General features: G+C 45.4%; 1 protein-coding gene across 1 annotated transcript in view; it reads right to left on the minus strand.

The window, feature by feature from the left end:
• AQR (aquarius intron-binding spliceosomal factor) overlaps nt 1–26642 on the minus strand; it is a 183795-nt gene that overhangs the window by 150741 nt on the left and 6412 nt on the right. Inside the window, exons 2-7 of the mRNA XM_073577867.1 lie at nt 24654–24710; nt 22338–22378; nt 7887–7922; nt 3920–4040; nt 2364–2507; nt 97–165 (exon numbers count right to left, since the gene is read on the minus strand). Of these exons, the coding sequence (XP_073433968.1) occupies nt 97–165; nt 2364–2507; nt 3920–4040; nt 7887–7922; nt 22338–22378; nt 24654–24710 (468 nt within the window). The remainder of the gene's footprint in view (nt 1–96; nt 166–2363; nt 2508–3919; nt 4041–7886; nt 7923–22337; nt 22379–24653; nt 24711–26642) is intronic.

The following is a 26642-nucleotide window of genomic DNA, read 5'->3' on the forward strand; positions in this document are numbered from 1 at the left end:
AGAAGTTGCCAGTGAACATTAGCAAGTTAACAACTGCATCATTACACATAAAGCCCATGCAAAAAATGGTGTAGAAATGAGCGTGCCTATACTTACAGGCTGCAGGCAGATCCACATAGGCAGGGAAATCAGCTGCTGGATCTGGCCACGGATTAAATCAACTTCCTGAAAACAGATCAGGTTATCAGAAAATATAGTGTCCAACAATGACAGATGGGATTTGTCAAAAAAATGGAGGGTGCACTTCATCTTCTGCTATAGTTTCCATAATTCACTACAGATAGTAACCTGTTATCACCCTATAAATCCTGCCACATGAGGTCGGTCAAGTGAACCTTAAAGCATGGGGCGATCAACATTCACTTCTTATTAGGGCACATGGCAGTCATGGTCTGATATTCATATGAATGGCCATAATGGCAGGGTACTTTTCACCTTTCTTTTTCAAAAGGGATTGCAATCCCTGGTCATATATCATACCTAAAACATTAGTTATGGCATGCAGCAGCATTCCCTCTCATCTGATGCCACACCAGACATGAGAGAGAGGAGCTGCACATCCCAACGATGCCAGGATACCGCAGTTCCGCTTCCTGCCTGTGGAACGCATAGAGTATACTTAGTGGAACGCAATGCTCTCTTTCGGTTAAGTGGAACGCAAGATCCTATACTACCGGTCACTGGAACGCACAACGTCACGTCCGGTATGTCACTTCTGGCTCCGCGGCACATCAAAGGCTGAATGCCGCTCCAAGCACTATATATGGGGCGACAGGGGCCACGTGCACTAGCCTGACTAGTGGTGGACACCGCGTCTTGCATATCCCAGATACCACACTAAGACTGGGTGTTTGGTTCAACATTGCATCACTGGCCACGGTTATTAGGTCCACTCAGTGGTATTCTATACTTTTTACTCTACCGGTCTTTTCAGTCACATTTACCTGGTATTACTTTAAGCCAGGTCTACCATACATACTGGTATGTGCTTACCCGTCCGTCTCTCCCATATCTATGAAATGACCTTCACCAGGCACTTGTTTATCACTCTATCATTGTCATCATATTCCACCCACACAAGGTTTTTGACGCTTGCGGGGGGAGATCCCCACAACACTTCTAATTATCATTCGGGGAGGTTTATCTCCCATCTATTTTTACCTCCCTTCCCCCACCTCTCCTCCGAGCTCCGTCGCCATAGATTAGCTCTTGTCCTTGGCTGCCTATACTGTTCGTTTCATTTTACACTATTGTCTAGCATTGTTGTTTATTTTGACCAATGATGAAGCGTATGCTCTCTGGACATTACTTATTTCTCCCCCCTTTGACCCAATCTCTTGAATATATTGTATATACTTTATTTTCTGCTTTGATTGTAGTACATTGAGGAAGGTCTAGATGATTGAAACGTTTGGTTATTGTATGTATTTACCCTCTTGGATCACATTTAACTTCTACACCTCAGCAATTATTGTGTGCCAAGTTTTCTACACAAGTTTGTATGGTTTTGGAACCTACTTGTGCACCATTCTCCAGTTGTGCTATCACTTTAATAATTACAATGCCAGACCAGGCAGAAGAAAGAGGAGCTGCACATCCCAATGATGCCAGACCAGAGAGAAGAGAGGAGCTGCACATCCCAATGATGCCAGACCAGAAAAAAAAGAGAGGAGCTGCACATCCCAACGATGCCAGACCAGAGAGAAGAGGAGCTACACGTCCCAACAATGCCAAACCAGACAGAAGAGGGGCTGCATATCCCAACAATGCCAGACCAGAGAGAAAAGGAGCTACACATCCAGATGATACCAGACCAAACAGAAGAGAGAGGAGCTGCACATCCCAACAATGCCAGACCAGACAGAAGAGAGAGGGGCTGCACATCCCAACGATGCCATTCCAGACAGAAGAGAGAGGAGCTACATATCCCAACAATGCCAGAACAGAGTGAAGAGAGGTGCTGCACAATCTAACCATGCTAGACCAGAGAGAAGAGAAAGGAGCTGCACATCCCAACGATGCCACACCAGACAGAATAAAGACGAGCTGCATATCCCAACGATACCAGACCGCAGAGAAACGCGCTGCACATCCCAACAATGCCAGACCAGAGAGAAGAGAGAGGCGCTGCACATCTCAACGATGCCAGACCAGAAAGAAAAGAAAGCAGCTGCACATTCTAACGATGCCAGACCAGACAGAAGAGAGAGGAGCTGCACATTCGAACCATGCCAGACCAGACAGAAGAGAGAGGTGCTGCACATCCCGATGCCAGACCTGACATGAGAGAGCACATCCCAACAATGCACCAACAGACAGAAAAGAGAGGAGCTGCAAATCCCAACATAAATTCAGACACTTACCAGACTGTTGAAACAGTGATCTAAGAACAGAAGTAAAATTGTGCGCTCGTGTAATGAGAAGTCGTTCTCGGACTCTTCGGCCACAGACGCCTCTAGAATACACTTGAAAAATGAGGGGAAATGCTCTGGTTTCTTTTTGAAAGTCTGAAAATTAGAGATAACAGTTTTCAGACAAAGCAAAGTACATTTATAAACACAAGATAACATCTGTCAATACTACAAGTACTGCAGTAGTACAAATGTAAACCACACATTATAAAACATATAATCTGTGCTATATTGTAAAGGGGGTGTCTGGTGAAAACATTCTGACATCTATCCACAGTATAGGTGACAACTTACTGATTAGTGGAGATCTGACTGATGGGACTCGAACCAATCGGAAGAACGAGGATCTTTTATACCCGTTACAGAAAAAAAATATTAGATAGGATGACCAACCGCTAATCTATTCACTATGGAGCTGCCAGGAAAAGCCGAGTGCAGCACCAATAGGTCATGGATGGATCAGCGGTGAAGCAAGCACACTGCCACTCCAGTCTTAAGAGGGATAACGGAGGGTCCCAGCTGTTGGACGCCAACTAATCAACAAATTAACACCTATCATAACTTGTTTTCACTAGACAAGCCCTTTAATCTCTTAAAGCAAAATTATGCATAGGTACAAACTGAATAAGTAGGTGTGTAATGAAATCTCTCCTAACTGTGCTCATCAGTTATGCCTGCAGGCACGCCCCCACAGGGCAGGCTATCGATCTCTGATTAGCACCGCCCACTGGACTGATGAGCTTGGAATGAGCAGGGATTTCAATGAATAAGTGACAGGCTATAATGGAACTTTTTCTAACAAAACTACATAGGAATCTGCTCAGTTCGTCCTGATTTATAAACTGCTGCTTGCAGACTGAACTGTATTTTCAACCTGACAGACTCAATGTCCTAAGGCCTCATTTATCCATCCATGAAACGTACGAGGTCCTTCTGTGATTTTCACAGATAGAACATGTCCTAGTATAGAGTACACAGCTGTTTACATGGCTTTGTTTTTTTGGGGGGCACACTATCCTTAAAAAGAATCATGGAGAAACATCCGTTTTTTATCTAACTCCAAGAGCAAAATCATCCGTTCAAATCTATGGGTCTGTGAAAAGTACAGACACCACGGGGATGTCATTCAGGTGAGGTCCAATTCGAACACTGTAGTGTATATGAGACACTTTAAAAAAAGTTTTAAAAATTAATTGTAAAGAAAATTACTGGTGATAAAAACTGACACTGCCCAAACAGCGATAAAAATCTGATCCGTTTTTTTTATTTTTCACGTACATGTAAAATCACGGACATCTGAATGACACCTAGTAGAGAATAGCATACGTCTCACAAATAATAAGCCGTCGTTTAGGCCTTTACCTGTCACTTTGCTATGCTATTTTGTAATAAAACACTAGTTAATAACATGATGAAAAGGAATTACCAGCACTATTACAAAGGAAAAATATAATTATGTGTTATATTATTGTTAAATAAAGGAAGTGTCAAGACTTCACAGCTCTTACCTCCCATGCAGGGACATTTTCCCGAAATTTCTCATTTACCATACAGCAGATGGACATAAGGTAAGCTTTACTGGATACGTCGGGTGAGTAATTCATCCACAAGTAGTTTTCCAAGTATTGACTGTTGTAAATACAAATGACATTATTTAGGGCTTCAGACAAACTAAGCAAAGTGGTAAAATAGGTAAGATGAATGAAATGCTGTAGATATAGTATATCTTGACTTCAGCAAAGCATTTGACAAAGTCTCTCATACAATCCTTATTGAAAAAAATGACTAAGTATGGAATGGACAAGGCAACTGTTAGGTTTGCATAACTGGCTTAGTGATCGGACCCAAAGAGTGGTCGTAAATGGCTGCACATCCAGTTGGAAGAATGTCTCAAGTGGGGTACCACAGGGCTCTGTCCTGGGCCCTGTATTGTTCAACATCTTTATCAACGATTTATTTAGATGAAGGAATTGAGAGTAAACTGATTAAATTTGCAGATGACACAAAGCTAGGAGGGATAGCTAATACTAGAGAAGAGAGAGAGGATTCAAAAAGATATAAATAAACTGGAGAAGTGGGCAGCAACTAACAGAATGGTTTTTAACAGGGAGAAATGCAAAGTACTACATCTGGGCAATAAAAATGAAAAAAGCATATACAGAATGGGAGGAATAGGGCTAAGTGACAGCACATGTGAAAAAGACTTGGGTATACTAATAGATCACAGACTGAATATGAGTCAACAGTGTGATGCAGCAGCAAAAAAGGCAAATGCAATTCTAGGATGTATTAACAGAAGCATACAGTCTAGATCACGTGAAGTCATTATTTCCCTCTACTCCTCTTTGGTCAGACCTCATGTGGAATATTGTGTCCAGTTTTGGGCACCACATTTTAAAAAAGACATCAACAAACTGGAGCAAGTTCAGAAAAGAGCGACCAGAATGGTGACCGGTCTGCAAACCCTGTCTTATGAGGAAAGGTTGCAGGATTTGGGAATGTTTAGTTTGCAAAAGAGAAGACTGAGAGGAGACTTAATAGCTGTCTACAAATATCTAAAGGGCTGTCACATTGTAGAAGGATCAACTTTATTCTCATTTGCACAAGGAAAGACTAGAAGCAATGGGATGAAACTGAATGGGAGGAGACACATTAGATATTAGAAAAAATTTTTTGACAGAGTGATCAATGAGTGGAACAGGCTGCCACGAGAAGTGGTGAGTTCTCCTTCAATGGAAGTCTTCAAACAGAGGCTGGACAGACATCTGACTGGGATGATTTAGCGAATCCTGCTTTGAGCAGGGGGTTGAACCAGATGGCCCAGGAGGTCCCTTCCAACTCTACGATTCTATGATTCTAAGTGGCCACCATACATTTCCTAATGATCCTCCTTGTTACAAGTCTTACAGAAGGATGCTGCACTCCAGAAAATGCTAACATCTTGGGCCCCAGATCACAGAACCATCAAAAGTTTAGTCACAAATAGTCATCAGGGTCGCAAAAAACGTGTTGATAAAGACGTACATTGACTGCCATAGATGTGAGAAGAACAAAACGTGAAGCGACCAGGAAGCCATTATCCTCCAGTTCTGTCATATTCCAGAAGTTAAACATCCTTGGAGGACTAGAAGTACAAGGTGTCCAGAGACATGGCCTAGTTAAGGAGGCTGAACCCGACCACCAGTGAACAAGACACAGAAGTACAAGGTGTTAAGGGCTCAGAAACATGGCCAAGGTAAGGATGCTCAACCCGACCACCACTGAGCAAGGCACAGAAGTACAAGGTATTCAGTGCTCAGACACATGGCTGAGATAAGGAAGGCTGAAATACGAACACAATGAGCAAGACACAGTAGGAAAATTATCTGAAGACAGACTATTCAAAGGCTTTATGGACTGACGAGATGAGAGTGACTCTGTTACTGGTCCTGGCTGGACCAGTAACAGAGATACATATCCACTGCTACTCAGACGCCAGCAGGGTGGAGGTGGGCACTGCTATGGGCTGCGATTATTAAAGAGGAGATAGTTGGACCTTTTTGGGTTGAAGATGGACTCAAAATCAACTCCCAAACCTACTGCCAGTTTTAGAAGAACCTTTCAAGCAGTGGTAAAGAACAAGTCTGCATCTTTCAAGGAAGCCATGATTTTTATGCAAGACAATGATCCATCGCAGCACCAACGTCTCCACTGCTCAGCAGACAATAAAGATGAAACAATAATGACACGGTCCCATCCACACCTGACCTAAACCCTATTGAGAACTTGTGGGCCCTTCTTAAATAGGAGATTCATGGTGACGGGAAACAGTCACCTCTCTGATCAGTGTGTAGAGTTTGTGGCTGGCGCTGCCCAAAAGGTTGATCGTCAACAGATTAAAGGCCCCGTCACACTAAGTGAGATCGCTAGCGATATCGCTTAAGCGTCACCGATTTTGTACCGTAGCAGCGATATTGCTAGCGATATCGCTATGTGTGATACTTACCTCCGACCGGCTCTCCCGCTGGTTATCGCTGATCGCGCGAGAACGTCCTGGACCGTTTCTCGTCGGCCACTTCCTGCTGGCGCCGACGAGCGACGAGTGGACGCGGGCAGGAGGACGTCTTCATAGCCACGTCTGACAGGTAAGTAACGACCGCTGCTGCGTCGCTGGTGAGATCTGCCTGTGTGGCAGCTCACTAGCGACCATTTAGCGATGCACCAGCGATCCTGACCGGGTCGTATTGTTGTCAGGATCGCTGGTGCATCGCTAAATGTGACGGTACCCTAAGAAACTAACATACTCCATGGATGGAGCTTATGGCTGCTACTGAAAAGAAGGGCAGCTAAATTGGTACCTGATATTTTTTGTGAAATGTCAGAAATATATTTTTGCACATTAAGTTCTTTGGTTATTATTCTCACTGTAACAAACGAAAATAAAAAGACAATTGAGATGGAAAATTTGACGTTTTTCATTAAGCGGCCTAATAATTCTGCACACAGATATTCTAAGAAAGACAAAACCTTACTTTAGCTTTCTTCAATATTCAGGTTTATTATCAAATATTGCCTAATAAGTGAGCACACGGTGGACTGAGGAGGGCAGAGACGTCATATGGCATTATAAGATGGCAACAAATAAAACAACATCTAATTATGCTGCAACAGCCATGCGTGCCACCAGGATAGGTACAGTTGACATCGACCACAGCGTGGAGTGTCTCTGGTGGATTTTAGTGCTTTAACCAATTTGTAGGAGGTTGAATACAAATCTCAAAAAGTGCTGCTAGGTTGGAAATAATCAAGAAGAATCATAACACAAAAGGTCTCAAATTATTAAAAACATTTCCAGAAAGAATAACTAAAAGGACAGATCAAAGCAGAGTCTAATAAAAATTTTTCCAGACTTTTTTCAGGTCATTTAAAAAGTAAACTATTCTTACTTTTTTTTATTATTATTATTATTATTGCATGCAGATTGGTGGGGATCAGAGTCCTGAGACCCCCCATCGATCACTCAAAAGAAAAACAAGATGTGTGCTACGAGACAGAAGGACACAGTTCACACGGGGAAGAATGCAGATAAAATACTGAGCAGAGGCTTTCTACTGCATCTATGCTCCCCTCTGTGTGAGCTCCTATCTCTGGAACTGCGCACATCTCGTGATTTGAGCCATCGGTGGTACTCTCAGAGTCCGGAATCCACTGATCTGCTTGCAATTAAAAAGACACACAAGTGGTGATTAGAAACTTTGGAATGTCTTGTTACACAGAAGTCTCTTTCTCAAAATATGCCATGAATTCCCCTGGCAGGAGAGGGGTTCTAAGTGGAGGAAGACTAAGGGGCTAGTGAGTGCCACATTCTCCATACATGGCTTTTGGATGAAGGGAAGGAAAAAAATGAATGAGATAAAAAAAAAATAATAATCACCATGTCAGGAAGGATAAAAAGCTTAACGCTAAATAACACGTAACAAAAGATTTCCTACTCACCTGAATTCCAGAAGCATTATCTTCCTAATAGCAAATCTGTAACAGAGGGTATAAAAGAGAGTTAAGTAAATCGCATATCAACCAGACCACAAAACAAGAAGACTTTCTTTTTTTAAATTTGTTTATTAACCCCTTAGCGACAGAGCCAGTTTGCAGCTTAATGACCAGGCCAATTTTTACAATTCTGACCACTGTCCCTTTATGAGGTTATAACTCTGGAACGCTTTAATGGATCCCGCTGATTCTAAGATTGTTTTTTCGTGACATATTGTACTTCATGTTAGTGGTAAAATTTCTTCGATAAGTCTTGTGTTTATTTATGAAAAAAACGGAAATATGGCGAAAATTTTGAAAATTTTGCAATTTTAAAACTTTAAATTTTTATGCCCTCAAATCAGAGAGATGTGTCACACAAATTTCTTAATAAATAACATTTCCCACATGTCTACTTTACATCAGCACAATTTTGGAAGCAAAATTTTTTTTTGTTAGGAAGTTATAAGGGTTAAAAGTTGACTAGCGATTTCTCATTTTTACAACAAAATTTACAAAACCATTTTTTTTTAGGGCCACATCATATTTAAAGTCATTTTGAGGGGTGTACATGACAGAAAATACCCAAAAGTGGCACCATTCCAAACACTAGACCCCTCAAGGTGCTCAAAACCACATTCAAGAAGTTTATTAACCCTTTAAGTGCTTCACAGGAACTAAAGCAATGTGGAAGGAAAAAATTAACATTTAACTTTTTTTTGCAAAAAATTTACTTCAGAACCAATTTTTTTTATTTTCACAAGTGTTAAAAGAGAAAATCAGCCACAAAATTTGTTGTACAATTTCTCCTGAATAAGCCGATACCCTATATGTGGGGGTAAACCACTTTTTCAGCACACGGCAGAGCTCGCAAGGAATGGAGCGCCGTTTGACTTTTTCAACGCAGAATTGGCTGGAATTGAAATCGGATGCCATGTTGCGTTCGGAGAGCCCTTAATGTGCCTAAACAGTTGAAACCTCCAACAAGTGGCCCCATTTTGGAAACTAGACCCATTAAGGAACTTATCTAGATGTGTGGTGAGCACTTTGAACCCCCAAGGGCTTCACAGAAGTTTATAACGTAGAGCCGTGAAAATAAGAAATCTATTTTTTTCCACAAAAATGATCTTTTCGCCCCCAAATTTTTATTTTTACAAGGGTAACAGGAGAAATCATACCCGCACAGTTGTTATGCGATTTGTCCCGAGTACGCCGATACCCCATATGTGGGGGGGAACCACTGTTTGGGCGCATGAGAGAGCTCGGAAGGGAAGGAGTGCCATTTTGGAATGCAGACTTTGATGGAATGGTCTGCGGGCATCATGTTGCGCTTGCAGAGCCCCTGATGGGCCTAAACAGTGGAAACCCCCCACAAGTGACCCCATTTTGGAAACTAGACCCATTAAGGAACTTATCTAGATGTGTGGTGAGCACTTTGAACCTTCAAGTGCTTCACAGAAGTTTATAACGTACAGCCGTGAAAATAAAAAATCCATTTTTTTTCCACAAAAATGATCTTTTCGCCCCCAAATTTTTATTTTTACAAGGGTAACAGGAGAAATCATACCCGCACAGTTGTTATGCGATTTGTCCTGAGTACGCCGATATCCCATATGTGGGGGGGAACCACTGTTTGGGCGCATGGGAGAGCTCGGAAGGGAAGGAGTGCCATTTTGGAATGCAGACTTTGATGGAATGGTCTGCGGGCATCATGTTGCGCTTGCAGAGCCCCTGATGGGCCTAAACAGTGGAAACCCCCCACAAGTGACCCCATTTTGGAAACTAGACCCATTAAGGAACTTATCTAGATGTGTGGTGAGCACTTTGAACCCCAAGCGCTTCACAAAAGTTTATAAACTCAGAGCCGTGAAAATAAAAAGTCTTTTTTTATTTCCACAAAAGTGATTTTTTTAGACCCCAATTTTTAGACACCCAAAGTTGGCAAATAGTGGAAACCCCTCAATTCTTGCTCCAACCCTAACCCCAACACACCCCTAACCCTAATCCCAACCCTAACCCTAATCCCAACCCTAATCCTAATTCTAACCCTAATTCTAGTTCGCCCTAACCCTAATTCTAACCCTAGTCGTGACCCGAGCCCTAACCCTAGCCCAGCCCTAGCCCTAGCACAACCCTAACCCTAGCCCTAACCCTAACCCTAGCCCAACCCTAACCCTAGCCCAACCCTAACCCTAGCCCAACCCTAACCCTAGCCCAACCCTAACCCTAGCCCTAACCCTAGCCTAACCCTAGCCTAACCCTAGCCCTACCATAACCCTAACCCTAATGGAAAACTGAAAAAAAAAATATTTTCTTTATTTCATTATATTGGCCTATATAAAAGAGTGATAAACGGGGGGGGTTATGTACTATTTTTTTTATTTTGATCACTATGATCGTTTATCATAGTGATCAAAATAATGAATGGAATCTGCCAGCCGGAGCCGGCAGATTCCCGGCGGGCGCACTGCGCATGCGCCCGCCATTTTCAAGATGGCGGCGCCCATCGGAGGATGCCGGCGGGACGTGGGACCATCGGGAGGGGACGGAGGGCCACGGAGAGGTACCGAGGGGTGATCGGGGACCCTATTTCTCTCTCCTCTGATGTGCGATCACATCAGAGAGAGAAATTAAATGTAAAATCGCGGCTTTTTTTTTTTTGCGGTCGCCGTTATAGGGTTAATAACGGCGATTGCAAAAGCGGGGGTCGGTAAAAACCGACCGATTCATGTTCTCTGGGGTCTTGGCTACCCCTGGCAGCCGAGACCCCGGAGAAAATCCGACACTGGGGGGCGCTATTCACTTAAATCACAGCGCCTTGAATTAACGGCGCTGTGGTTTTAGTACCCTTAATTACCGCCGTTAAAAGGCGTATCGGCGGTCGTTAAGGGGTTAAACAACAAACAGATGTACACATTTTGTAAATAGCCACAATGTATACACGATCATCATAGTATCTGTAAGGCTGTGTGCCCACGTAGCGTTTTTTTAAGCGTTTCCGCAGCGTTTTTAAACGCGCGATTCTGCCGCGGAAATGCTTAAAAAAAAGCATTCCATGCATTTGTAATAGAAAACGCACATGTTGTGCCAATGGTGCGTATGCGTTTCTGCTCAGGAAAAAAATCGCTTGAAAAACGCGATGTGGGCACATAGCCTAAAGGAAGAAAAACAACAAGTCTGCATATTGAGTTATTTGTACAGATCTCAATTTCACAGGTCCTCACTCTCTTGTGAGGCCTATGGATAATCTAGGAGTAGTTACAAGAACTCATTATTCATCTATACAAATGTTTGGTTATACATAACCCAGAATGATACATTACAACCAACATATCTAACATAATACTAAAAACTATTACTCCTACCATGCTGCCAAAACACCCTCCATAGCACTGGTGACATTATAAACCTATAAAGTATAAGTCAATAAATTTTTCACTACAGCTATTAGCTAATAACAGACCACTATCTATGCGTTGTTATAGTAAGGTGAGATGTATTCCATACATCCCAAATTTTATTAAAGGGAATCAGTCACCCCTTTTTTCGACTATGAACTGCCGGCACTGACATCAGGGGCTTATCTACAGCTTTCTGTAATGCTGTATCCGAAAAAAAACATATGAACCCAAACTCACAAAAATATGACAACCTTTATTAAGTAGCAAAAAAGACATACAACACATAAAAGTTAAAAAGTGCGAGACCCAAAAAGAGGCACCACCACCCACATTCCCAATAGTAAGGTTGCACTATCCAAAAAACGCAGTAATTGCTTTCCAATGCCAACTAGTCATGAAAAGATGTCCCCAAGACCTCAAGATTCAATATCGGAAAAATCACCGGTCCTATACAAAATAGTACTTGCAGTGCAAAAGTAAACTTTACCTCCTGTGGGTGATGCTGCCAGCCCCAACGCATGTTTTAGCGTTCAGCCTTCTTCCGGGGGTTGGCATCTCACCAACAGGAGCATCTTTATATTGGGACCGCTCCAATCAAAAATCCTCTACCAAATCCTATTTACTTAAGTGAATACCGATAGGACGTATAGCTGACTATGGCCGAGTTTGTTACCACCCCAAGTCCACAGGGACCAATAGATTAATAAAGGGATGTGTCTAACCAAAATAGTGGGCGGAATATCTTATTCATCTGACCAATCAAAAAGGTACTCGTCATACACCGTCCCTTCATGGCTCATCATAGTGGGGTCAGATATGACTGGTGCACTATATACATGAGTCATTTTATTATTGGCTGATGGAGACACCCCAGTTGGAGAAACAAGGATCTCCTTCCAATCTTCATTTTGGATATCTGGAACTAGAGACCTCCACCTCTCCCTTACTGACGGATAAAGCAGAGTCAGAGCCGGCGGACAACATAAGTATATAAGGTAGAAATAAGACCCTGGGGGCCTTGTGACTTGAGAATCAATATCAAAGGAAAGGACGATATTGCTTGGGACATAATTATGTTACGTAAGTGTGATTGAATTGCTGATCTAAGATGTAGGTTTCGAAAAAATTGGGACCACGGGACACCGTATTTAGTTTGTATTTGTTCAAAGGACATTAGGACATTGTGATCATATAAATCATTAATCGACGAAACATATGAGATCCAGAATTGAGTGGACAGGTGGTTTAATAGCATCGGGAAATAGGAATTATTCCATAATGGCATTTCAGCTATAACGTCATCAAAGCGAACCACTTGTTTAAGTTGTCTCCAGACTGACCTTGCCAACCGGAGTAAGGGTAATAATCCAGAGACGTTAGGTTTGTCTACTTCTAAAAATCCCAACAAGTAATCAGTTCCTGCAGCATGAGCCAGATGGCTCTCTGAGTTAGGCAAACAATTATTAGGCATCCATCAACTCAGAGCTCTGACGCCCAGCAAAGTAATATAAAAAGAAATCCGGCAATGCCGCCCTGCCCAACTGTTTAGACCTCTGTAAGGTAGACAGTTTGAGTTTAGGTCTAGTCTTACCCCAGATAAAGGATGAGATTAATGAATTTAGGCCTAAGAAAAAGGATTTAGGGATCAGTACTGCACTATGTTGGAGCGAGTAAATGAGTTTGGGGCCGTGGAGCGTTCCTACGATGCCCTAGACGCCTCGGCACAGCTGGAGAAATAACTAAGCCTAAAGCCAGAAAGGTGAAATCTAAACTGCCCCGGAGCAGATCCCCAAAGGAATGGACAGCCCCCAAACATATATTGTCTGGGAGAAAAGATGAGACACAAACACAGGCAGAGAACAGACTGAGCAAACGGTGGGGCCCAAGCTGTCTAGACAGGACAGGACAGAAAAGATACTGTCTGCAATCACGCACAAAACCCTAAAAAAAAATCCAACACATCTGATATACAAAAAACCTGAGGCCACACGACCTCACCCACGCTAGATCAGCACTTTGGTATGAACTGGAAGCAAAGCAAAAGATACTAACATAACAGGGGACTGAACAAACTGACACAATCTGTAACACATGAGCGGGGCCCAGCGCTGCCAACAGCAGGGAGTACGCTGAACACTAGCTACAAAGCAGAGAGCAAAAAACGGCACAACCAGATTAGATGCAAAGGATTAGCAAAAGAATCACTTAACTGAACCATGCAGATCAGGCAGGAGACAAAAAAACTCCAAATGCGCAAGGAGGAATTCACCAGCAACCACCAAGGGAAGCCTGCTCAATTATATGCTCCCAGCCAGTAATCCCAGATTCCCAATTATCGTCGTCAGGTGGCAAACTTCCATCAACCTGGCCAGCTCCACTACTCCCAGTAACCACCAGAGGGAGCTCCGGCTCAGAAGTCCGAGCAAGGGAATTCACAACACATCCCCTTAGATACGCTTTAAGGGCGTCCCAAAACAAGTTAATATTCTGGGGTTCAGGGTGGGACAAAATGAAGCAGTCTAATTGGTCTAGAATTCTGTCATTGGGGCCTATCATTTGCAGCCAAAATGGGTTCAACTTTCAAAATAAATTAGGACTCATTTGGCCAAATCTAAGTATAAGTATTATCGGGCTATGATCTGAGCTACCCCTGTTCCCATGTTCCACATCCCCCACCCACATTGCCAGGTTGCTGGAACCAAATATATAATCTATACGGGATAGAGTGCGTCTAAAGGACAAGTACAAGTGGCAGGTATATTCTCTCACATCAGGATAACGTATCCTCCACAAATCTAACCAACCACTGCCCTCAATGAACATTGATAGCAGAGATGGAGATTAGGTCGTCCCGGATACTCCGTCATCTAGTCTAAAGGCCCTTTTACATTTAGCGATGCACCAGCGATCCAACCAGCGATCCGACCCGGTCAGGATCGTTGGTGCATCGCTAAATGATCGCTAGTGAGCTTTCATACAGAAAGATCTCACAGCGATGCAGCAGCGACGCAGCGCACGATACTTACCATTCACACACAGCGATCCTGCGTCCTCCCGCCCGCCTCCACGCGTCGCTGGACGTCACAGCAGGAAGCCCAGCAGGAAGCAGACGACGAGAAATGGAGCCGGACATTCTTGCGCGACCAGCGGGGGAGCCGGTCGCTGGTAAGTATCACACATAGCGATATCACTAGCAATATCGCTATAACGTCACAAAACCAGTGACGTTTTAGCGATATTGCTAGCGATATTGCTTAGTGTAAAACCCCCTTAAGTCTATCAAGACAATTATCCATGACAAGGTTAAAATATCCCTTGCACATAACTAATGCATCCGGATAATTTAAGGCAAAGCTTACAGCCTTTATAACAACTGATATATTGGCCGGGGGAGGGTTATAGACACACATTATGACATAGTCTTTCAAATCTATCAACGTGTGCACAAAAACAAAGCGTTCCTCGGGGTCTTTCGGAGTCTCCTTGACCTTCCATCTAATGTCCTTATGTATTAACAAAGAAACCCCTCTAGAGTAACTGGTGTGGAATTCATGTATGGACCATTGTACACATGGTTTCTGCACATAACGAGACAAATTTCTGGTCAAGTGTGTTTCAACCATGGCCACAATGTGAGGACGATGACGTTTAATGTGGGGAAAAAAAAACCTCAATTCTCTTTCAGGGAGACCCAAGACCTCTTACATTACAAGTCATGCATATTAATTCAGACCCCATGGTCCCTTGTCCTAATATGGTATTCAGTGTCGCGCAGACTGAACCTTAAGGGGGTTTTACACTAAGCGATATCGCTAGCAATATCGCTAAAACGTCACTGGTTTTGTGACGTTATAGCGATATTGCTAGCGATATCGCTATGTGTGATACTTACCAGCGACCGGCTCCCCCGCTGTCCATCGCTGATCGCGCGAGAATGTCCGGCTCCATTTCTCGTCGGGCGCTTCCTGCTGAGACTTCCTGCTGTGACGACGAGCGACGCGTGGAGGCGGGCGGGAGGACGCAGGATCGCTGTGTGTGAATGGTAAGTATCGTGCGCTGCGTCACTGCTGCATCGCTGTGAGATCTTTCTGTATGAAAGCTCACTAGCGATCATTTAGTGATGCACCAGCGATCCTGACCGGGTGGGATCGCTGGTCGGATCGCTGGTGCATCGCTAAATGTAAAAGGGCCTTTACAGGCAGCATAATCAGTATCTTGGGAGCAGTATCTATATAAACATCAATTAACAATATTGGAACAAGAAAAAAAACAAAATAAAGTTCAAAGAGGAGCACAGTCCCAAGCTCTGGTCATATTCCCAAAAAGAGGGTACCCTCACTGAACACAGTGTCCGGTATTGATGTTACATTGGACGTTAGCAGAAAGAGCCCCCACCTTTTGTGTCTACCTTTTTCCTCAGATTGTAAGCTTGCGAGCAGGGCCCTCATTCCTCTTGGTATCTGTTATGATCTATGTGATTATTGTTATGCTGTAATGTCTATTGTCTGTACAAGTCCCCTCTAAAATGTAAAGTGCTGCGGAATATGTCGGCGCTATAGAAATAAAAATTATTATTATCTTTACAAATATTAATGGAGTCCTTTTTTTCCCCCTATGCACCCATATAAGGGTGGCAGCAGACAGATCAGGGTGTCATTCCATTTGCTCTTGTGTGGGACCGCAGCCATTCCACGGCCACCGCTGGGGTTGTACAGAATATGGAAGAGCCCTCGTAAACAATTTGGAGTCGAGCTGGGTAGATCATGGAGTAGAAGATATTTCTTTCTCTGAGTTGCTTCTTGGTCTCCATAAATTGTGCCCGTTGCTTCTGTAGCTCCATAGAAAAATCTGGAAAAATTGATATTGTGGCATTATTGAATTTAATAGGCCTTTTTTGCCTTGCCATGCGGAGGATCTGTCTTTGCAGTTTAGGAGATGTGCCATAAAAGGACGTGGTGGACTGCCTGGGGGGGGGGCCCTTTCTACAGAAAAAAGTTGAAGAGAACTCATCTCCCAGAGTGTCTCTAAGTTATTTTTCAAAAATTGCTCCGGTCGTTGACCTTCAGAACGTTCTGGTAATCCAACGATTTGGATATTATTCCGGCGAGATCTGTTTTCCAGGTCGGCCACCTTCTGCCTCCAGGCATTTATGGAGCCAGCTACCTTTGTCAGTTTAATTTCCATGGGCGTAAGGGTAACCTCCAAGCTGGATACTCTCGTTTCAACTTCCGTGATGTGCCCTCTCATGGCTTGCATATCCTGCCGAAGACACCCCACATCCGAATGTACCTCCTCTATTTTCCCAGTCAGGGATGTTCTAGTTAGAGATAAGGCTTGCATTAATTGTTCAGACGCCTGCCTTAGAGTCAAGTCTTCTTGATCCCCGCCCTTTCCGCCGTTAGAAGTGCGATTTTTACGCCGGTCTGCAGCTTTAGCATTTGATGGGGTATTTCTGTGGGATCTTGAATTATCAGAGGGGTCGGGCCTTTCAAATTCTTTTAGCTTTTCAGCCGCTCCTGAAATCTTTGATCGGCTCATGGTTAAGATTTATGTGATACCGCAAGCTGATAAAGTAAATTGTCCCTTTCCTTTGCCCCTATTTATATCAGCTCTCTTGTAGAGCAGGAGCTCAGTTTGCCTGATTTACTATTGTGTGACAGAACAGCCAATCTTATATGGTCTGTTGTGCAAATCATTTCCAGCTATAATATGTTGCTCTGTCAGCAAGTCGCTGCGTTATCCATCGTCCCAGCTCCAGGGAATTGGGGAACTGAAAGAGAAAGTACAGAGATACCAGCACAGTCTGTTAGGTCGTTTTATCAGCAGGGTATAATACCCAATACGACCTTAGCTTCTGGGCAGGGAGATCGTATTATAAAGGTCCTATAGCAGACCCCGGCGTGCGATCTAATGAAGTGTGCTGTTAGCAAACCGCCGCGGAGACTGCAGCCCCAGTCCCGAGCAACGGAGAGGTAATGAGAGCGGTGAATGTAATCAAAATGGCGGGCACCAGATAACTTCAATGAGGGAGCATGGGGCTCAATTCTCAGAGCTCACACCATGCGTACCCTCCTGTGTACCTTTATCAGTCCGGTGCTACAAAAAACCCGCAGCAACTGAGGTGAAGTCTTCCAGGCTGCGTCTCCGTTTCAGAGCACGAAGTAGAAAATGGCCGTCGCCTCCTTGCAGGGTCTGCTTCCCGTCCGGGTCTCCCGGGATCTACCCTGACAGGAGCCGCACCTCCTCGGAAGCCAGAGGTTCTCAGAAGCCCAGGGGGTCCACAGTATTATCAAGGTGGGTCTTTCGGGTGATATAAAGGCAGGATTTAAGTCAGGATCATAGGAGCTATGCCTAAGCAAGTCCTCTCAGCTTCTCTGGCTCTGCATCGCCACGCCCCCCACAAAACAAGAAGACTTTGCTTCACTCCCCATGATATCCGGAGGTGGACAGTATATGTGGGGCAGATGATCTGTAGAGGCAAAACGCCAACAAATCAACACCTACAGGCCCAGCCCCATAAACACCGGAGCATTCTGCACAATGGACTGTGTAGTACTTCAATAATTTCCTATTGGGCGCTTCTGTGGGCCTTGTCCAGCTCCGAGAGGCCCTGCCCATCTTTGAAAAGCATTGCCCATCCCTGCGTACTGTGGCAGGTGATCACATGGCAACTATGGTCAGTCTTTGATTTTGGCAATTCCAGAGCTGAGGCCTGGGAGTGTCCATCACTGCCCAACAGTAAAAAGAAACTGTGGCATCCAAATCCTAAATGGGCCAGAAATATTTATCATACACCCTGCCTTTACATTTTTTTTTCTATACTGGACAACCCCTTTAAAAGTGATTCTCTCAACGTCATAAATGGTTAAGACTGCAAAGAGCCAGTAAAAAAAACAAGCAACTTTGTAATTTACCTCCTATTAAGAATCTTCTGTCTTCTCAATAACTGAAAGATTCTTCATTCTATAGTTTACTGCTCGTTGCCTGGGTGTGACGGACTCAGCTCCTGCTGAGCCCATTTTTTGAGTGGACCCTCTGGGTCGTGGCACCCACCCACCGAGGGCGAGCTGACCTTGTGAGAATCCACCCCCTATACAGGGAGTGTCAGGGGCAAGACCAAGGGGGTGAGCCACCACGACTGCTGGGACCAGATGGCCGGCTCAGGGGACACTAGACGAGTGTCTGACGACAAGGACGAGCAGGAAGCAAGACGAGACTAGACGTAGGTGCAAGGTATCTTCATTAGAATAACACAAGATCACATACAGGGAAAACAAGCAAAACGTGCAAGGTGCGCGCGTGGGCACGCCAAGGTCCATAACATGGTACGTGCCAGATGGCACGCCTAGGCACAGGTAATGGCATGATGGCATCGGACTCCGGACTGCTGGCAAACCGACAGGGTCCAGGGATCAGGCTGCGGACGTCAGCTCCGGACATCAGGCCGTAGTCATCTGGTTCCGGACCTCTGGCAACGGTCGGCAGGTTCCGGGCATCCGGCAGGCAAACCAGGGTTCAGGCAAGGAGGCACGACAGATATCCAAGCAGGGTGCGTGTTTAGGGAACACGCCAAGGTCCAAGGCTAGGTGCGTGTGTAGGGGACACGCCAGGGTCCAAGGCTAGGTGCGTGTGTAGGGGACACACCAGGGTTCAAGACTAGGTGCGTGTGTAGGGGACACGCCAGGGTTCAAAGCGAGACAGGGTGCGTGTGTAGCCACGCCAAAGCATAGAATAAGACAGTGCGTGTAGAGACACGCCAAGGTACAAGGTATAAGACAGAGTGCGTGTAGAGACACGCCAAGGTTCAGAGCAGGGTGCGTGCTAGGAGCCACGCCAGGGCACAAGGAAGGGCTGCGTGCTAGGAGCCACGCAGGGACGCACACCTCACTGGCCAATGCACACGGCTGTAACGCCAGCACGAGGCACGACTAAGGCACAGGAGGGGGCAAAGGAACCTTCGTGCTAGGAGCCACGCCAGGTTCAGGGCAGGGTGCGTGCTAGGAGCCACGCCAGGGTTCAAGGCAGGGTGCGTGCTAGGAGCCACGCCAGGGTTCAAGGCAGGGTGCGTGCTAGGAGCCACGCCAGGGCACAAGGAAGGGCTGCGTGCTAGGAGCCACGCAGGGGGCACGCCACACTGGCCAGTACACACGGCTGTACACAAACACGTGGCACTTACCACGGCACAGGAGACGGCCAAGGGGAACCCACGCCGGGGTTCAATGCAAGGACAAGGCAGGGAACAAGGCAAGGAACACAAGCAGAAACAGAGCCAGGTCAGAGCGAGGACAGAGTCTAGCAGCGGAGCGTAGGCAGAAGCCCACTACAGAGCAAAGTGCAAGGGCACAGAATAGAGGGAACAACCCCACAGACCCAGAGCCTTGCAGGGAAGCAACACAAGACATGGCACAAGACAAGAGGCGGAATACGAGCACGGAGCGTGTGCAGAGACGCACTACAAGTCAAAGCATAGCTAAGGCGAGACATAGCAAAACAGACTAAGACAAAGAACAGCAGAAGGACTACAAGGCAAAGCAAGGCAAAGACAAACATGGCACGAGAGACAACACAGTAATCAGACCCTGAGCATAGGAAGAGGTGGCCTGATATAGGGCATAGCACCTCCTCCTCCAGGTCAGGACCAGGGGAGAACTTCGGGGATTCTAGACATGACGAGATGATAGCAGAACCAGACAGTGCAGGATCTTAGGAAACGTCACATGATCAGGGTTTCAGACATGACGAGAAGATCACAGAAGGCAGAGCAGAAACGCAGGGATCCTGCAGCTCAGACATGAGGTGAGTCTGCACACAGCTCTAGCGAACATGCAGGACAGCAGACAAAACATGCGCATGCACATCGCTCCAGGAGTTCTTGAGACAAACAGACATGGCGGACGTGACACTGGGTTATCCGCAGGGCTGTGGAGTCGGAGCTCATTTTGGTGGAGTCGGTGTAAAATGGACCGACTCCTAAAATATATAATAAGTTGGGTACAGTAGTACAATGCAATATGTGTTGAATATTTTTTCATAGGAATTTGGGAAAGTTATGAAATGTCCTATAAATGGCTGTTCTATTCCTGATCTAAGGCTACATTCACACACAGCGTTTTTCCTGCGTTTTTTGAGGATACGTTTTTCAGCTGCAAAAGCCGCTCAGCTTTTTAAAAAAACGCATCACCTGAAAGGTTTTTGAGCTCATAGCTAATGTTTTCAATAGCTAAAGCAGATTAGAAATCTGCTCTATCCATATCATATCTGTACCAAAAAGAATGAAAGCTGGATAGCACACAGACTAACACTCCTTTTTTTTTTAGCACCAGTCAGGTACACCTCATAGCTGCCCAAAAGGACGCCCAGGACAGGCATTGCTTGTCTTCAGTAACACATCAACATCAATTGATAGTTGGAATAAATAGACTGCATTCATCACCACATCTTCTTAAGGTGCTGGCTTTATTTTCAAGTGTAGGGGTGTGCAGTATGAGGTTCTGCAGCAGCTGAGGTGTGCAGTATGAGGTCTCCTATAGCAAGCAGATTGACCATATTTCAGCAAAATGTTTCACTTGCTCTCAAAGAAAAAGAAAAATTCAACCGTTCATCAAAACTGACTGTGCATGAGGCAATTCCTTTATACCCGGAAATTGTTAGAGATGTTGCCCATGTGGTTATAGCTTTGCCTCCAACCCAAGTTAGTGTAGAGAGGTTGTTCTCTGGCCTTAAAATTAATAGGTCAGATTTGAGGTCATCTATGAAGGAGGATCTGATGGAGGCAATTCTATTTCTTAGACCAAATTCATAGACTGCGCAAATGTTATTTAGTATGTTTTTGTTGAAAACTGTTTTTTGCACTTACATAGTTTATTACACATAGTGTTATATATATATATATATATATATATATATATATATATATATATATATATATATATAAAATCGATATTACATAGTGTATTACATATTTACAATTTATTAGTTTTTTGTGTTCTAAAGTTGTATTCCAATAAATAGATATTATGTTCTATCTAAATATCTTGATTATTGTATCATAAAAATGATTAAATGTCTGATGTTCACATTGTACTACAATAAATTTTTCACTTAAATATAAGCAATATATGTGGGAGTCGGAGTCATGGAGTCGGAGGAAGGGAAATTGAGGAGTCGGAGTCGCAGGTTTGGCTTACCGACTCCACAGCCCTGGTTATCAGCCACTAAATGGTCTGAGAGCGGCCGGTTTCCTAGCCAAGGAGTGCACGCATGTAGGCTGTTTGCTGGGATGCTGCCGAAGCAAAGCTTCCTTTGCTAGCAGGATCAGAGGGGGGGCACATTTTGGGTCAGCACCCAGCACCAAGTTCTCTATTAAACGGATTATCCAGAACTTTAATAATGATTGATATCAGTTTGTCTAAATGAACCTTCACTTTCCAGGAGAGCAAAATCTGTGCTGCTACTGTGACGGACATAAACTGAGGAACAGCAAAGAGCAGAGATGAGCTGATCGATTTGTGGGACTCCGATCTAGAGTTCAGGTCAGTGGTACCAGGCAGCTGGACGGGAGGCCCGCGAATATCCTACCTTCCCTGCTTCCCTGGGGCGGAAACTGATTTGTCAGGGCTGGCACAATGTTACATGAGCGACGTGACACACAGATGACGTCACGACAGCCTCGGCCAAACAAAATCCATGATGGGGATGCCTGTAGGTAGGGTCCACTCATCTCTAGTAAAGAGCCCCTGTGTGCACATGAGCAGCCAAGATTTTCATCACTTGGAAGGAAACAATGACTGCAAGAAGAAATTTTAAAAGGTTAAAAGGAATTTTGAATAAAGTTTTGAAAATTGCGCGACATTTCCACAGCCAAACAATAATCTCTGATGCAGTTGCCATTTCATCATTAGGCAGCAATGTCTAATAGTGGCCGACATTAACCGAAAGCTTTATAAAGAAACTGACCAAAGAAGAGGCATATTCAAAGTCTAGACTGAGAAGGAAATTTTTTTTAAATAATCCATACCGAGACTTGACAATTTCCTTGACGTATATGTCTTCTATAACCTAAAACAAAACACAAATGTAGAGCGATGACGGGAGGACTCACGGCCATGTGCTTATCATAATCAGGAAATTTCAGTCTGTTTTTTATGTCAGGAGAGAATTTCTATGTATTATTTCCAATAAGTCTTCTGGCACTACGGCATGGTAAGAAATGACATTTTTATTAATTAGGGGGTTTGACTGCTGGGACACTCACTGATGCTGAGAACACGGCTCTAAAATGCCAACAAAAGTCAAGTGCACTGCTCCACCATCTCCAGTACCTCACAGAGATTGAATGGAGAGGTGGTGTCCATACGTGGCCACTGCTCCACCATCTCCAGTACCTCACAGAGAATGGAGAGGTGGTGTCCATACGTGGCCACTGCTCCACCATCTCCAGTACCCCACAGAGAATGAACGGAGAGGTGGTGTCCACACGTGGCCACTGCTTCACCACCCGAAAGAGAATGAATGGAGAGGTGGTGTCCATACGTGGCCACTGCTCCACCATCTCCAGCACCCGAAAGAGAATGAATGGAGAGGTGGTGTCCATACGTGGCCACTGCTCCACCATCTCCAGCACCCGAAAGAGAATGAATGGAGAGGTGGTGTCCATACGTGGCCACTGCTCCACCATCTCCAGCACCCGAAAGAGAATGAATGGAGAGGTGGTGTCCATACGTGGCCACTGCTCCACCATCCCCAGCACCCGAAAGAGAATGAATGGAGAGGTGGTGTCCATACGTGGCCACTGCTCCACCATCTCCAGTACCCCACAGAGAATGAACGGAGAGGTGGTGTCCACACGTGGCCACTGCTTCACCACCCGAAAGAGAATGAATGGAGAGGTGGTGTCCATACGTGGCCACTGCTCCACCATCTCCAGCACCCGAAAGAGAATGAATGGAGAGGTGGTGTCCATACGTGGCCACTGCTCCACCATCCCCAGCACCCGAAAGAGAATGAATGGAGAGGTGGTGTCCATACGTGGCCACTGCTCCACCATCTCCAGTACCCCACAGAGAATGAACGGAGAGGTGGTGTCTACACGTGGCCACTGCTTCACCACCCGAAAGAGAATGAATGGAGAGGTGGTGTCCATACGTGGCCACTGCTCCACCATCTCTAGCACCCGAAAGAGAATGAATGGAGAGGTGGTGTCCATACGTGGCCACTGCTCCACCATCTCCAGCACCCGAAAGAGAATGAATGGAGAGGTGGTGTCCATACGTGGCCACTGCTCCACCATCCCCAGCACCCGAAAGAGAATGAATGGAGAGGTGGTGTCCATACGTGGCCACTGCTCCACCATCTCCAGCACCCGAAAGAGAATGAATGGAGAGGTGGTGTCCATACGTGGCCACTGCTCCACCATCTCCAGCACCCGAAAGAGAATGAATGGAGAGGTGGTGTCCATACGTGGCCACTGCTCCACCATCTCCAGCACCCGAAAGAGAATGAATGGAGAGGTGGTGTCCATACGTGGCCACTGCTCCACCATTTCCAGCACCCGAAAGAGAATGAATGGAGAGGTGGTGTCCATACGTGGCCACTGCTCCACCATCTCCAGCACCCGAAAGAGAATGAATGGAGAGGTGTGTCCATACGTGGCCACTGCTCCACCATCTCCAGTACCCCACAGAGAATGAACTGAGAGGTGGTGTCCACACGTGGCCACTGCTTCACCACCCCAAAGAGAATGAATGGAGAGGTTGTGTCCATACGTGGCCACTGCTCCACCATCTCCAGCACCCGAAAGAGAATGAATGGAGAGGTGGTGTCCATATGTGGCCACTGCTCCACCATCTCCAGCACCCGAAAGAGAATGAATGGAGAGGTGGTGTCCATATGTGGCCACTGCTCCACCATCTCCAGCACCCGAAAGAGAATGAATGGAGAGGTGGTGTCCATACGTGGCCACTTCTCCACCATCTCCAGCACCCCACAAAGGATGAACGTTGAGGCCTGATCACTGCTCCTCTATCTACAGCATCCCACAAATAAATTGAGTGGTGGTGCCTGCACATGGCTACTGCTCCATTCCATCAGGCATTTCAGAGCCACGTTTTCAGGACAAGCGGAGTTCCCAGCATTCAGACCCCTACACTGTGAAGTGGTGATGAAATAAAATATTGTGAATAACCATTTAAGAGGTACTGCTCTGTTTTGACATAAGACGCAATTTCCACATCAAATATGTATGCTGAGAATGAGACCTACTTCCTAACACATCATGCCCCAGCAGATGTCCTTAGTCTATCAAACAGCACAAGCTATTACACTGATTTCTTACCTTATAGTCAAATGGGAGTTTCTTCTTCGAATGTGGGGCCCAATATGATTTAGCAAGCTGAAATAAACATGAAATATATCATTATTCTACTCATGTATGTACCACAGCGCTTTACAGACCTCATCATGATTTCTGTCCCATTGGGGCACACAATCTGCATTCCATATTAGTATGACTTTGGAGTGTGGGAGGAAAATGGAGAACCCGGAGGAAACCTACACAACATGGGGAGAACATACAAACTCCTTGCAGATGTAGTCCTTGGTGCGACACTAAGGACCCCAGGGCTGCAACAGTGCCATCCTCTGAGCCAGCATGCTGATCTAGATGATATATGTACACACCATGTAAAACTGTATACAGTATACATCCACCCTCCATATATCCTCATTAGACATATGTATGTATCAGAGAGGGGTTCCACGCAGTCCCTCTATAACACACTGGACATACAGTATGATGGGGTGTGCAGTCCCTCTAGGACACACTGGACATACAGGGTGATGGGGTGTGCAGTCCCTCTAAGACACACTGGACATACAGGATGATGGGGTGTGCAGTCCCTCTAGGACACACTGGACATACAGGGTGATGGGGTGTGCAGTCCCTCTAGGACACACTGGACATACAGGGTGATAGGGTGTGCAGTCCCTCTAGGATACACTGGACATACAGGATGGTGGGGTGTGCAATCCCTCTAGGACATACTGGACATACAGGGTGATGGGGTGTGCAGTCCCTCTAGGACATACTGGACATACAGGGTGATGGGGTGTGCAGTCCCTTTAGGACACACTGGACATACAGGGTGATGGGGTGTGCAGTCCCTCTAGGACACACTAGAAATACAGGATGGTGGGGTGTGCAGTCCCTCTAGGACACACTGGACATACAGGGTGATGGGGTGTGCAGTCCCTCTAGGACATACTGGACATACAGGATGATGGGGTGTGCAGTCCCTCTAGGACATACTGGACATACAGGGTGATGGGGTGTGCAGTCCCTCTAGGACATACTGGACATACAGGATGATGGGGTGTGCAGTCCCTCTAGGACACACTGGACATACAGCATGGTGGGGTGTGCAGTCCCTCTAGGATATACTGGACATACAGGATGATGGGGTGTGCAGTCCCTCTAGGACATACTGGACATACAGGGTGATGGGGTGTGCAGTCCCTCTAGGACATACTGGACATACAGGATATATATCTAACATGAGCAAGAAAGAAGCTATGTCTAAAAATCAATCTTTATTGAAACATGATTATTCATAAGAATCATTGCATAAAAGCATAATGTAAAAGAAGGGAGACATGACAAACAAGTAACCGCACCCTAGGGCAAGTACCATAATGTGAATGCCGGCATACAAATCAGTAGAGGCTTATGAAGAAATATATTAAATATTAACCATGCATATAAATGCCATCATATCAGGCTAATAAAATTGCATACACATGCTAATAATAAATGCATGGTTAATATCCATATTACATACTGGACATACAGTATGATGGGGTGTGCAGTCCCTTTAGGACACACTGGACATACAGCATGATGGGGTGTGCAGTTCCTCTAGGACACACTGGACATACAGGGTGATGGGGTGTGCAGTCCCTCTTTGACATACTGGACATACAGTGTGATGGGGTGTGCAGTCCCTCTAGAACATACTGGACATACAGGATGATGGGGTGTGCAGTCCCTTTAGGACATACAGGGTGATGGGGTGTGCAGTCCCTCTAGGACACACTGGACATACAGGATGATGGAGCGTGCAGTCCCTCTAGGACATACTGGACATACAGGGTGATGGGGTGTGCAGTCCCTTTAGGACATACAGGGTGATGGGGTGTGCAGTCCCTCTATGACATACTGGACATACAGGGTGATGGGGTGTGCAGTCCCTCTAGGACATTCTGGACATACAGGATGATGGGGTGTGCAGTCCCTTTAGGACATACAGGGTGATGGGGTGTGCAGTCC

This window comes from Dendrobates tinctorius, unplaced genomic scaffold (genome assembly GCF_039654945.1).
Source record: "Dendrobates tinctorius isolate UK_male_01 unplaced genomic scaffold, ASM3965494v1 ptg000057l, whole genome shotgun sequence".
NCBI lineage: Eukaryota > Metazoa > Chordata > Amphibia > Anura > Dendrobatidae > Dendrobates > Dendrobates tinctorius.